Here is a 15,348-nt window from a genome sequence, read left to right as displayed (position 1 = left end):
TGTGTGACGTCGTCGTGTCCTCTTCTGCGCATGTGGGACACTTTTGGGTCGTATGAAGTTCACACAGCAGATCACATACAAGTCGCATTTAATTGTAAATGTGAACAAATTCGCAAAAAAATCGAATTTCACAAAAAAATCTGAATTGAGCATCAAGTCCTGCAGTCTGAACGTAGCTAATCTGTCGGATTGTTCAGTCAGATAATACGCCGTTATCCTGATTTATGACATAAAAAGTCATGTTGGAGTCAGAATCCAAGGCTGTCGGTATGTAAAGGCTACTTTTAATGGGTTCCGTTCGCTTTTCCTAAAAACCTGTCGGATAGCAAGGTTTTCGGATTGTTAAGGGTCGGATAGTTGAGTCAAAAATGTATTTGCATTGTATTTCAATATCTTGACCATTTTCATTGTTTTGGGGTATGTCTGATCTTTATTATAGAAGCAGCTACAGAGAGGCAGGAATAAGAGAAGGATGACATCCAGCAAAGGGCTGGAAGCAGTGCTGCAACTACCTTATTTCATTTTCAATTAAACTGTTGATTATTTTTGACTAACTAATTAGTTGTTTAGTCTACAAAATGTCTATCAGTGTTTCCCGAAACCCAAAATGACGTCCTTAAATGTGTTGTTTATTCAACAACCCAAAGATATCCAGTTTGATGTCATGGAGGAGGAAAGAAACCAGAAAATATTTACATAGAAACAGAGAATTGTTCCTCTATTACTTTAAAAACTGATTCCTGTATACCCAAAATGGTTGGCAATTAATCTCATAGTTTACTTACTAACTGAATAATTAATTGTTGCAGGTCTAGTTGGTATTCAAACCACACTGATACAGACTCAGCCTTCGTAAATGGAGCAGACGCTCCACCAGGTGAGATATTTGGAGCATCAAGACCATTTACACATGAAGTAATTCATCTGTTTCTAACAACTACATTTTACCAACATTACCAAAGTCCACAATTACAGCCTGTGAAAACTACAACTGTAGTACATGATATCATACACTCGTAGTGAACTGACACAACCATGTGCAGACATACACACACCATTAGAGGCAGCCAAACTGAGAGCTGCCATTTTGGGTCATGCCGCAGGACTGGAATCAGGTCTGGCATTCTGCCCTTTGAAACGTGACAAGGCACAGCTTGGTTCTCCACAGGACCGACAGCCTTCGAGCTTCAGAATACCACGACAGGGGAAGAAGACACTCAAAAGCCTCATCCCGGCACAAGCTGTGTGAATTAATCTCTACTATCTTAGATGTTAATCTATGCAGTTTGATTCGTGACTGCAGCCTCACTTCAGTGTAGTGAAGAAGATAGAGAAGTGATTAAAACCTTTCTGTATACGACTGTATAATTATATACAGTGTGCATCTGTAAGCGGAAGAGAGAATGAAAACAAGACAAAAAAACACCACTACTAATGGTGTTACACTGAGGTGTGTTCTTTTTTACTCTACTCAAGGTCACGTATCTGCAGAAGAGTAGCTGAAACACAGACTTGTCAGTACAACACTAAGGCAGCTTGTGTTCAACCATCTTGTAAGATTTGGACGCCGGACAAGAATTCATAACGCTGCACTAAGCCCCTAAAGTCTGACCTAGAGTTGCACTGGCTAACCACAAACCAGTCTTTTAGAGAAAAATACATTTAATAGCAACAAAAGGATCCCTTAGGAAACGAGAATCCTGAAAGACTGCGGCAGATATGACGATATTTGTTGACTTTGTTCGCACATTATAAAGTGAATCCGTGACAGTATTACTTTATTCTTTGTTCTCTCTCTCTATGAGCCACGTATCATCAGTTACTGCAGCTCAGATGTGGCTTTTAAATCATGCATGCTTTACATTTATGACAGTTTAGCAGCAATAATAATCAAAAACGCCCGTTTGTTTTTGAGAAAACAGTGACGCTAGACTGGTGTACGTCTAATAATGCGTCTGGAGCTCTCATCTTCTCCATTTGTTCCTTGTAAAACTAATTATCCCGATTTCAGGCCAATTTTGCGGCTGCCCTCAGTGTAAATCACGGCAGATTAGCGTGATGCTCAAACATAAAAGCAATTCCTCTATTCAAGGAAAAACTCACAAATTATCATTCAGTGCTGTGAGTGTGCCATGTGTCAGTCTGAAGCCCAGGGATTAAGACTGTCACCCTGCAGTAGCAGCGGATGGCATTCCCCAAACCCCCTGCAGCTGTTTGTTCTTCCATATGGTCTCAGCCGTCAACATCTGGTCACTCTCAGAGGAAAACAAAAAGCCGGCCGAGCTCGCCGGGAACTTACAACTAGAGATGCTACACTGGAAAACATCTACGTTTTTAACAGTTGTTAACTGTAGTTTTCTTAACACTTTATACTGTTCAGTTAAATTAGAGATGATAGCTCGTAAATCACAGAAAAAGTATTAATTTTCACACTAACCCTAAAAAAAAAAAAAAGACAAAACTTTAACCCCACTATATTTATTGTACTTGAATGAGCAAAAAACTACTTTAACACACATTTGCAAAAACAATATGTATATTAAACCCTTTTAATCATGTAAATCATTTGTTTAGGTGTTCTTTTATAGATTTTTCTTGTTTTGTGAAATTACACATAATATAGAATAGAATAGAATAGAATAGAATAGAATAGAATAGAACTTTATTGATCCCTTTGGTGGAAACCTCAGGGAAATTGCTGAATTGTTAATATCTAGTAAAATCATCATTAGCAAGTGACAGACCAAAACTGTCCATAACGTCTACGTCAAAAATCTGTACAGATCGAAGGCTGTTCACACTTTTTTTTACTGTATTTAAATCAAGTAAAAAATATAATTATTTTACATGTATTTGCCAGATTTTTACTTATCGTATCCAACCATTTTTATAACACATTTCTTCTGGCTCCGTTGCTTATTAAGGATTCACCTATACATCATTATTTTTATAATTTATATTTATCCTGCATACTGAATCTCAGACACTGTATTGGCATATTTGTTGTTTTTTTGTTTTGTTTTGTTTTTTTTGTTTTTTACAAAACCCAGTCCTAAAAAAAAAGTCAACAGATCTAAAGTTGCTTGCTGTGCTACATGGAGAAGTAAGTAGCTTGCTGCTAAGTCTAATTTATCTAAGAAAAAAACAACATGTCAAAGCAGTAAATCCATTACTCAGTAAGTTAAATTGTAGGGATGCCAAAACCAAGTTGTTGAGCCTTCAGAATCTGACATAAGCCTTATTCAGCTAAATGTGTTAAGTACCAGCCCAGTGCTATATAGCAAAAGAAACTTCACTCATTTCATACACTTTGATTATTAAACATAAACCCAAACAGAATGAACTGGCATCACTTTAATATTTTTTCATATCTTCATAAAGCACTTCATAATTCAATAAATCTTGTCTAAGCGAAAGGCTTTCAGCTCGGCAACAGCATAGTGCTCTTTCTTATGAGATTTTGACTGCAACCCAAACAAAGCAGAATGAGCCGAGGACTTAAGTAGACAGGAGGGCAGAAACAGGGTCACAAGCAATAAAGGAGCTTGCCTCTTTCACGCAAGACATTAACCCCGGTCAGAAGCTAAAGAACACGGTACCCGTCGCTACAGGCAAAGTTAATTTCTTTGATGAATCACCCAGAATCATGACTATCCTGCTGACAGGCTCTAGTGTCTGACTTCAAGAGGATTAGACCTGTTCTTATATACTTCTATATTTAAACACAGAGCATGTGGCTGGTAGAGATGTAGTGAGTAAAACCCCCAATCACTGACTCACCAACATTACCAGCAACTAGAAAAAAAAAAAAAGGCTAAAAACATGACCTAAATTAGTCCTTTTGTAAAGACTTGGTTGTAACTTTTAAAACAAACAAAGTGGAATCGATTATTACCTTGGTATTACCCCATCACAATAATATATTTGCCGATCAATCAAATAATAGTTAGCAGATTATCTTAAGTTATCTGATATCTATCCTGGACCTGCCAAGTCTTCATAACAGACACGTGACCTCTCTGCTCAGGGAAAAGCAGCAGGTCGCATTTAGCAGCCAGCTCTCACATATGAAATACATTAAACATGATTAAATTGAAGGCAGGTTGACCTGAAAAAAAAAAAATCAGGTGCATTTGACCTGTTTTTCCTGGAAATAACAAATAGAAAAATAAGCCTTGAAGATCAAACTCAAATCGTTTGTCAGACAGTCTGTCACTCAGGCTCTCTATGCAACCACAAGAACAAGATCATTTCCTTCTAATCTTGAAACTCGAGCCTGTAGGTTGAACTTGTGAAAGTGCTGACAGAGGATCAGAAAAGGAGGGGTCCTAGCAAAATGAAAATCTGGGCTATTGCCTCACAGCTCTGACCTTGGAGTGTGTCCAGGCTGAGTCTGGAAAATGAGCACAGCGAGAAAGCAGGAGAGAACTTTTAATTCCAACACACACATCTCTTTGACTCAGGAAACATCCTACAGTATATATGCACGGCACAAACAGAGGGAAGGAAGACAAAGAGCGACAAACTTCAGAGAAAAACACTGGCAGTCTTCAGCCGAGCCATTTCAACTGAGACTGATATACTGACTGCTGAGCAACACTCTTTCCATCGGTGGCCGATGCCAAACTGAATAGCTGGTTTCAGCAGATGGTTCCCAAATGGGGCCCAAGGATTATTGTGGGGGTTATAGCAGCATGCAAAAACTCACAGTGTGACACAAACTTGACATTTAGGGTGTCCTATTTTTTCCTTCTATTTTCTAGAAAGCAGTGAAAGTTGTTAGATCATCAGTAATTTGCAGGATTAAGAGTGGCATTGTTGGGACTTCACCCAGGACTGCCTGAGCAAAGAGCAAGTAGATATGACAGCTCATAATCTGTGGCAGTTAAACAGCACAGCGCACGACACTGGAATTTGTATTCTCCAGTTTAATATGTCTATTCTTTATCTTTTTTTGTTGTTGTGTTTCGCTTATTATTTATATTGTCCTCTTCATGTGTCTTTCACCCTAACAACCTTTGTTTTATGTAAAGCACTTTCTACTAGCTTAATGTTAAAAGGTGCTGTACAAATCAACTTTCCTTGCACACATGAACACCTCTGCATCAGTCAAGCAGGACTAGGCCTCACTTTTTATCTTCACTCAAGCATCTGAGCCTGCTATGACTCTGCAGGTCAAACCAGGGCATTGTTGCTGCAGTATTTACACAGCAAAGTTCATACAATGAAGCAAATACAGAAGGAAATCACCTGCACTTTATGAAGAGTACAAACAAGTGAGAGCACTGAGAGGATTGTACCTGAAGAGTTTGTGTTGTATACATTTAAGAACTCACATCTTGGTTTACATAATAATACCACAGTGCAACATCACTGACCTGCGATGGGAATAGGCAATGTAGAAGTCTAATGTAAGAGCAGAGTATTAAGTCAGCGAAATTTGGGGGAAATACAAAATGTAGAAAGTGGGGAAGTCTTCTGATTGCTGAGAAAAAGCGCCTTCAGGATCCTGCCAGTCAGACAAGAGCTTATGTGAACGCTCTCAGAACTGAATGCCTCAGAAAATAACAGCCATCACACAATTCTCCAACTTCCAAGGAAATCCATTTCTTAAACGAGTACCAAAGAATGTAAGGAAATTCGGCAGCTCATGTCTTTCTATAACACTCAGATATTATTCCACATCTTCAGTATACAATGTGAACGCAACATTGCTTTATGGCGTCAATAAGCTTGAAACAGCCCACATGAGGCATGACATAGACTAAGTGATAAGGAGACAAGGTGAGGCAGGTATTGTGCTTTCTGCGCAAAAGGATTCTGTCTAAACCAGATATGATATCTGGCATCAATGGAGGAGAAAGAAGGAGCTGCAGCTGCTGTCAAAGCAGACAAGAAAATGAACTTGAGTGGAGAATGCACTGAGAGAACAATCTCACTACAATGAATTCCAACAGAACAAACGGCACATGGGGCCTCCTCAAGTGTTTGGTAGCATCTTTGGTGCAGCTTTTATTTTGGATGTGTTGTGGTGTTATCAGACACGGGAATGTTGTTTTTTCATCCCCCGTATATTGCAATGGTTTTTCGGTTAGACAATTAAATGTGACATGGACCCCATAAGGATGGGGTTTAGACAGAGTTGTACTTTGAGTTTGATAGCAATGGACCGTCAACAGGGCTCCAGAGGGCGACGAAAAAAATACATTGGGATTTAACATCCATCCATTATCTATACACCGCTTAGTCCTCAATAGGGTCATGGGGGGCTGGAGTCTATCCCAGCTGACTCAGGGTGAAGGCAGGGGACACCCTGGACAGGTCACCAGTCTATCACAGGGCTACACTTAGAGACAGACAACCAAGCACACTCACATTCACACCTACAGACAATTTAGAATCACCAATTAACCTCAACATGTTCTTGGACTGTGGGAGGAAGTCAGAGAATCCGGAGAGAACCCACGCTGCACAGGGAGAACATGGAGACTCCACGCAGAAAGATCCCGGTTTCCTCACCAAAATGCTTGCTGCGGGGCAACGGTGCTAACCACCGAGCCACTTTGCAGCCCGGATTTAACATTTTCATCATATTCACAAGTGTTTCTATAGTTTGTGGCTGGCCCATGAGACTGAGCCGCTGCAGTTTGGTGCTCTATTTTACATGTTGGGTTTTCTTTATCATTTGTTATTGTCAGAATACACGGAAATCAGAAATCACATTGTGTTGTGGTATCGTCTGTTTACTACAACGCAACTCAGCACCCAAGGTCTTCATACTGCTTGTTTCTTCCAACACTCAAAGCTACCCAATCTGCTTTCATAGAGAACTAAGAAAACCAGAAATATTCACATTTTGTTAGTATTTCATAAAGAAAATATCTCAATCATTTAGTGTATTTCTAAGAAACAAACCCTGCTTTTTGTGTTTCTACGTCTACTTAACTGTCAAAGAATCTGTGTGATGATAGTAAATGTTCAGAGTTCATGTGAGCAACTCCAACCATGACTACACAGTGTCTGGTTTTACTCATTCGGCACCAAGAAAAATCATATCCACCACATTTGTTGACCTTTACAGCCTAGAGAAGACTCCCTGAGTGACAAAAAAGTTATGCTGGAAGGAATACATTCCAGTAGAAAAGCAAAAGGAAACAGAAACGTATGATTACTAGCTTTTTCACTACATGAAACAATATAAATTAGGGAACTAAGACATCCTGGTTTAAGTGCTGTTTGGGTGTGAGGGTGAAGCCGTGGCTAAATAAAGACAGACGTGTGGTATAAGAGAGACTGCAGCCCATGAAGACGACGAAGGGAAGAAAAAAAAAAAAGAAAAAAAAAAGCCTGCCTTGTAAACCACATCAGTGAGAAAGAGGCCAATTCAGCATCACTGGGGGAATGTTTGGGTCCTGGTTCTCTTGATGCTGACCAAGAGCACGCAAAAGGACACTGATCCACAGCATAGGCCAGACAGAGGTCCACAAGAGGAGAAGTCTTCTGCTGGGGTTATAATAGTAAATACAGATGGTTCTGAGTTTTGTACTATAATATTATAATAAATGTCAGTATCTTATGATGTTACAGCACATTTCCTAAACCCTCACTCTCTTTTATTTACATTTTTATACCAGCATACAATCAATTGACTTGGTTACATAAGCTTATTTTCTATTTTCGTTATAGTTTCTATATTGTCAAAATAATGGATAAAGTTGGTGCAGTTACTTTGAGTAAACACCGACATAAAACTGTGTTATTGTAGCAGTGGGTGACAAAAACTCTGCCAACAACCAACCAACACTAACAAAACTCTGGATTCTCACTGTGCTACTCGTCCCTATTCTACGAGCACTGATCAAAGACCGGACTGCATCGTAATATCTTCTATAAAAACGGAGACACCTAATTCTTCTGCAGTGATTCAGTGACCACACAAAACAAAGAGTGTCGCCTCTGGAGCTCTGTGTGGCTGCTGGCAGCCGTCCAGCAGCCTTGTGCGCGCTCTGCATGCAGAAGTGAGGTAGCTGAACAGGTTTGTCATCCACGCTGCCAGCACAATGGAGTCTTCTATGGGACCCGTGGCACAGGCCTCGGCACTTCAAAGACATAAGCCGACACTCCAAGTCCATCTGCTCCTCACGTATTTTTAGTTCGCTTCTAATTGGAGGACATTTTCTAATAGAGACGCGCTCTGAAGTTTCCTGGTTTGGCTGGAAATCTGGTGTAACCGACAATATCTGAACAGCCTCAGTCGTCCTCAAATGTATTCATACCCTCCCATTAAAGAAGGAAAAAACAGCTGCGACTGAAATAAGCTGAAGTTGATGAAAGTAATAATAAATAAAAATGTAATGAAAATCATGACGTTGCTTTTGAAATGTTGTTCAACAGAATTTTTTTTTTTTTTTAAATAAAATAAAAAAAACAAACAAACAAGCATGATGGGACCCGTAAACTAATACTTTGTTGAACAACCCTTTGAGCCAATCACTGCAATCAAGTGTTTCCTGTAACTCCCAATCAGACTTCTGCACCTGTTGACAGGTGTTTGGATTTCACGGCTCATCAGCAAAGTGCTCTAATTTGTCCTGGACACTTATTTTTATTTTTAAATTATTCTTTTCAGCCACAATTCAAAAACAATGTGTTATTTCACTAAATTACAATTTAAGCAAATTTTTTATTTATTATTACTTTTTTCAGTTTCTAGTTATTTGAGTGACTATTGCAAATTTTGCCTTTTCTTTAATGGGACGGTATGAATACATTTGAGGACGACCGTATCTATTATGATTGTCATACAGACATGAAACAATTAGCTGAAGATGAATTACATAAGACATTAGTGTGTCAGAAAATGAATCTGCACTTTCCAAGCACGAACATCGAGCTAATCTGGTTTGTTGTTCTGCTCTTTTCTTTTGGTAGCAGTAGGTTATAAACTGAAAGCCAAATGAAGACATCATTAATTCTGAATGGCATTTCTCACCACCGACTCATTAAAGGAGTAATGGGCAGATTAGGTAATAATGACAATAATTATTGGTGAAAGATCTGAACTGTTTAGTCCCAAATTGCACAACTTAACATTGAGTCGTATCCTGTATTTATATTTTCCAAAACAGCTGCAAACTTCACAGTTAGCCTTGAGCAAGCTGACTTCAAAATTACTATAACTAATCCAATTCAGATACGTCTGACAGTTGAGCAGCTCTGCACTACAAGTCTCCTTTGATGTTTTCCAATTATTTTTTTCCTATAGTGTCCCGCAGTGTTCTCTCGTCTCTTCTTCCCTTTGGTGCTTCTGTGGCTAATAACGTTTTAAGATACAGGAAGAAGAGGACATGTGGTGTTTGCTTTGTTGTTTTTTTGAAGTTACAGTCTGCCACGAAAACTGACCAATGGGCACGATAAGGGTTTATTCCACCGGTGGGGAATAACAGTTCAACACTTTGAATCTGCTACTGTGGATGGAAACGTGAAGAATGGGGTGAGCGTCAGGGCCGTGACGTAGATCCTGTAATTGTTAGAGAGTGGCGCAGTGGTAACATCGGAGGGGGGGTCCTGCTACGGCAAATCCCACCATTAGATGCTTCAACAGCATCAACAAGATGAAGTCATTACTTAAAGATAAACGCTTACAAGCTTTGGGAAATTCTGCTTGGTGTTGTAATGATTAATTGAGGCCAGTTTTGCAATTAGAGCACATCCTCGGATTTTTCTGTGTCAAAGTTGCAGGAAGGAAACACGCAGACTGAGGAGTGGGTGAGAGTTTCTACAGCAAAGGTTGAGAAATCAATGTGGCTGACAGGCTAACGTGCTAATGTTGTCACTCCTTTACCCTGTAGGTGGGAAAATACAAACAGGAGTAAATACTTGGGACGGCTATAACTATGTATATTTAATTATTGATTTTGAAAATATATTCTGAGAAAAAGCCCACTTGCAATTCAAAAATCCAAGAGGAAATGTTCAGATGTCAAAGCTAAATAACTAATAAAAAACAGACAAATATTTCATAAAAGCTGGAAACAGACAATGTTTTTGATTTTTAAAAATACTTAACAAATCATCTAAATAGTTGAGTAATATCCTGCACATCGGCTAATTAATACAACTCCTTCTAACGGCTTCAATCAAAAAGTAAATGTCATTTTCTTTACTTAAAAGTGAATGCATATCAAGTTTCTGGTATTTATGGCTCAGTATTTTGTGAAATACTGCACCGCTAGAGTTCTGCACACAGTCATCACATTACATTAACTGTTAATTGACTTTATTTATCACCACTAAAATGAAATGGACCACAGCTCAATTAAAGCAAACGACAACAAGCCCAGCATGCTAATCAGCCTTCAGCTGGGCTCCCATGGGAAACTAATCAGGGCGTATGAGCAGCTCGTCGTCGGGCTCTGGGTTCTGTGTGAGAGAAGTCTGTCAGTGATGTGTTGCCTCTACAGCTGCTGTCAGTGACTCAGGGGAAACTGCAACAGACGATGTTGGACCAGTGACTTCATAGGATGGCACTCTTCCAAGCTCAGAATCAGCAAAACCAATGAGCTGTGTGCAATCGCCGTATAATGATTAAGACAAGGGAGAAACGTTGCTGCTAATTACAGAAATTAGCTCACTTCTGGGCAATTAACGTCTACTAGATTTGAAAATATATCCATCCTAGTCCAATCTCTTGCTTTCCTGTGTGCTCCATTTAGAGCTGATATTGTCACACTTCAGCTTCACAGATGTTCTGCTCAGCTGGACGGGAATTTAGTCCAAAATGACCGTCTTTATTATGGGTCTTAAGCTACTAATACAAACAACACATAGCTAATTTGGCACGAAAAAAACACATTACAGATGTTGGTTTTCTTGGAGACCCTGCAGGATGGAAAGACATATAAAATATGTAAAACATTTGTTCTTATACATGTGGGGAGAAAAGCCACAGCACTCTGAAGGGAATTTTCAACTATCATACTTGAAGAGGGGCCAGGAAAGCTCTCGAGGCCAAGTCCAATGTCTATTCTCAAGTGGAAACTAGGCTACTAGGGTTTAGTGCCAAAAATACATAATTTTTGCACTAGTGCATCGTCTCCTCTGGGCTGTAAGCATGGTTTATGACCAAAGACAGTTTCCCAACTAAAATGAGGATGAGAGTAAAAAAAAAAAAAAAAATATGTGGGATGTGCCAAATTACCACTTAAAAACAACCCTCTCTACATTTGGGGGCTCCATATTCTCTGGCACAAAGTTGAAAGCAAACACCAAAATGGAAACAGATGTTGGGCAAGTGAGAGCTGCTCTATTACTGGTGTATATTCCATGTTTTCATCCATTCTCTCTTTCTCTCCCGCTGTCGTCTTCTCTGGCCAAACACAACTAGTGGGGGTTGGAAAAATGAGAGTAAAACTGTGGTGTTCGAAGTGGAAAACTCTGCTGCGACCGTGTCTGACAGCTACGAACCGGTGATGAATCTACAGCGGAGTTTAAGTCCGGAAGTGCTGACAGATGACACTCCCAAAGGGGCAACGGTCGCTAAAATATAGACGGAGACGGGGCTATATGCTTAGCTGGACTTCTGACCGCAATTTAGTTAAACACGGACTAGAGGGCGTTTGCAATGCTGATATTCTGGAGGTGCATTTATCCATTATGTTTTATTCCACTGGGACTGGTTTTGTAGAGTGGTACTTTCTATATTACACATCTGTTCATAAAATCGTCATGTTTATTATCAGCTATGATATCGTGGTCTTGCTCTGATTTTTCCATCCACAAATGAAATGTCAGCTTTCTCTCACATCCATTTCGAGGCAGAATAAGTTGGACATACAGTTTACAGAATGACTTTCTCCTCCAAGAACAAGCTGTGTAAGGAAACCTCGGTTAGATGCAAAGATTTTGGCGCATATATTTTCTGCCAGAGAGGATTAATCAACATCGACTTGGCTGTCAGAAAGCAGTCGTAGCATTTCAACAATATAGTATAATAGTAAGTTTGTAGAGAAAATGTAAACCACTGCATAAATGGATTGATGATCTTTCTAACTATAGCTTAACGGACCATTTAAAGGGATTAATTGATCCTTTAGTCTACAAATAGGGAACATAGCAAAGAGTTCCTTCAATAATATCCCATGACTCTTATGACTCCCATGAACCTTAACATAGTCCGAGTCTACATTTAGAAAACTCAATTACAGATGTCAAGCAGCTAATTAACTGAACAAATCGGTGATAACAATCTCACCCAAACTTTATGCATTTGTCACTGCAAATAGGTGTTTTTAAAGGCCCTAATCTCTCAACTTAATGAGCCAATAGCAATGATAAAGTAAAGCTGTCACTTCTAACAGGTGCAGATGAGTCACAGGCTGTCAGAGAAGTGTCAGTCATGTAGCATCTGCACACAAGCACAAAACAGATCCAATTAAGCAGGACCAGCAGTGCGGGGTCTTTTAATAAGAGCAGCAGTAGTCGTACCAGAAAGAACTGAGCTGGCATGCCCATTTGGTTGACAAAGTTGGTGTTGATGTTTGAAAATTTCACAAATTCAACAAAGGATTTGGCGCAGGCCAATGACGGCATGCTTTGGATTTACTTATTAATAATCCGGGAGGCCTTGAATACAAATAACTAAATAGGAAAGAAGGCATCATTTGAAGTTCTGTTGGAAAATCCACCCTGGGATGTGTCACATATAAACTTAGGCTTTAACCAAAGCATTGGTTGAAGGTATCAGTTTCAAGGGAACAAGAAATGTTCAACGCAGCATATGTGGTCTGACTGAAGTAGTTTCCTATCTCTGTTTCAGAACTGTACATCACTGATACAGACAACTTCAGACTGTCTGCAGTGACTCAGCGCTGTGGTACCTGACATCCGCTAAAAGTGTGTGTGATGATAGTGATGCTGCAAAAGTGGAAGGACACAAAGAAGCTTCACACTAGACAGCGTGTTCGAATAACACCAAGCACACCGACCACCTGCCACACTTTTAGGAAATACACGTAAAAAATACGGGCCACCACTCGGCTACACAAAGTTAATTTACAACAGCAACAGCAGGGCAGTTATTCTGGTTATGGAGTGTTAAATCACTCAACTGACTGGGATGTTTCCGTTTGTTCAGCCTCCTTAAATATGATCCTGAAGGATATGCTCTGATATAAAAAAAAAAAAAGTCCAAGTCTTCTGCAAACAACTTTCTAACATCTGTTCCTCATTTCTGTGTGAGAGGATGTTGCAGCAGCAGCAGCAGAGAGCGCGGGGGCTGAGGAGGAAGGAGGGAGATGCTTTCTCAAAACACGGGAAAATGCAAGGAGGGAGTCGAGAGCAAACATTTTACACAACTTTTCGGCTTGATGAGGTAAAAAGTTCACAATGAAAAACGAACGTAAGGGTGAAAAAAAGAGGTTGTGAGAGAAGATGTCAGTAATGACAGGAATACATCACATGAACATCAAGCAGCTGACCAGCGCTGATGGTGAGGTTTAGGATGTTTAGCTACTGTGTTGGTGGGAAAACTGGAATAATCAGTGGATCAGCAAACACATTATTGATAATCAGTAATCATATAGGCAAAAAAGCACTAAAGTTGTTGATTTGAGAAATGTGAATATTTTCAAAAAGCAAATAATTTAATCTATATTTAGTAATAAATGCCCTGAGTTGTGGATTTCTGGTTGGACAACAGGAGTAATTTGAATATGTGGATCTGGGTTTTGGGAAATGGTGATAGGCTTTTTTTTCCCCTGACATTTTCAAAGAAAGAAAACTGATAATAAATAAAAAATGTTGTTGTAATTCATGTGCCCTGCTGACAATAATGTATAATTCTGGGTAAGTGAGAAAGTGCAGTACAATCTAATATATGGTGCTAAATTCAGAAAAATAAACCAAAATCAATGCTTAGTTGCCAGAACAGGACACAGTACTATACACTATCATGCCAGTCAAGGCTACTAGCAAAGACTGTAATTTCCTTCATTCATATTTAATATAATTTCCTTTCTTTACATAATTTATGTACAGAAAACAGTCACTGGAGCAGCCTTCTCCTGCACATTTGTGCTCACCACAGGGCTCAGTGAGTTTGTGTTTGGTTTCTTGCCCCACCAGGCTGGGCCCAGCTTTCTTAGGGACAAAAATAGAAAAGTAGCAGGCAACAAACAGCTAGCTACTTACTGCTGATTGGCGTGGGTTAGCAAGCGGCTAGCTGGAGACTTTTACCCCGGGACGAATAAATAAAAACTAAACGGGACAAAAAAGAAAAAAAAAAAAAGCCCGGCTGTCAACACTCACCTGAACCGCGGGGAGTCCTTCAAACACTCCTCGAAATCCACAGTTATCTTCATTTTTGCCGCAGTGAGTAAAGCCGCAGAGCTGCGCTGTCTTTGATTAAACACAGTAATCCAGGCTCAGTCTTTCTGGCTAATTAGCTTGTTTGCTAACGTCCCTGTGTCTGCGTCCGACCAGCTGGCTCCACTCTGTCACCGCTCGGCTAGCCAGCTAGCCCCGGAGGCCAGCAGCTACGATTAAAAAGTCGCGGGAATGCAACCATAAACGACGGTATGCTGAATGTACGGTTGCCAAAAAATGCCGCAAAAAAAGTGTTTTTTCTTCCAAGGCAGCGGTCAGTGCTGAAAACAGAAAGTGCCGTCCGGTAGCTCGGTCATAGCAGCCAGCGGGAGAGCAGCTTTTCTCCAGAGCGAATACTACGGTCCGCTCACAGATCGTCTATGGAGGGGGACGGACGGAGCGGCGGCCAGTGCGCATGTGCCCCGCCTCCAGGAGCGCGTGGAAAAGATGTGTCACCTACACATCAATAATGAGGCATCACGACTTATTAACCCCCCAGTTTGACCCCATTCAATGTTCTCTAAATAAGTGACATGATTTTCCACTTTTAATTAAAGCGTTACTTACGTATAAATTTGGGTAGCAATTTTCTCTTCAAATATATATTTTTAGTTTCAAGTTTTTTTTTTTGCCTTTATTTGACAGGACAGTCAATAGAGAGACAGGAAAGTGGGGGGAAGAGTGAGGGAAGGACCTGCAGCAAATGGTCATGGGCTGGATTTGAACCCACCACCGCTATGTTGGGGACTATAGCCCCAGTACATGGGTCACCAGCTCAACCAGTTGAGCTATAGCGGCGGCCCTCTTCAAATATTTTTATTAGGAAGCAAGCAAAAAAAGTCCAGAACATACACAACAACTTGTGCAAATCAGGGCTTCGTTGATTTTTCCTTATTAATATATAACTAAACAAACATACTGACAGAGACACTCCATGTTAGCGCTGTGTGAGTGACGAATAGTCTATAAAAACGTGATCACTGG

The 15,348-nt window shown here is 40.1% G+C and overlaps 1 protein-coding gene across 1 annotated transcript in view; it reads right to left on the bottom strand.

Moving 5' to 3' along the window:
- The window catches only part of LOC103364559 (arf-GAP with coiled-coil, ANK repeat and PH domain-containing protein 2), a 53,995-nt gene extending 39,284 nt beyond the window's left edge, over nucleotides 1–14,711 (bottom strand). The window contains exon 1 of the mRNA XM_008291710.1: nucleotides 14,308–14,711. Coding sequence (XP_008289932.1) covers nucleotides 14,308–14,360 — 53 coding nt within the window. The 5' untranslated portion in view covers nucleotides 14,361–14,711. The remainder of the gene's footprint in view (nucleotides 1–14,307) is intronic.
- Between the last annotated feature and the right edge of the window lie 637 nt (nucleotides 14,712–15,348).

Source organism: Stegastes partitus, unplaced genomic scaffold (assembly GCF_000690725.1).
Source record: "Stegastes partitus isolate 25-593 unplaced genomic scaffold, Stegastes_partitus-1.0.2 Scaffold756, whole genome shotgun sequence".
Classification (NCBI taxonomy): Eukaryota; Metazoa; Chordata; class Actinopteri; family Pomacentridae; genus Stegastes; species Stegastes partitus.
Note: the sequence above shows the minus strand (reverse complement) of the source record. Positions and strands in the feature narration are given on the sequence as shown.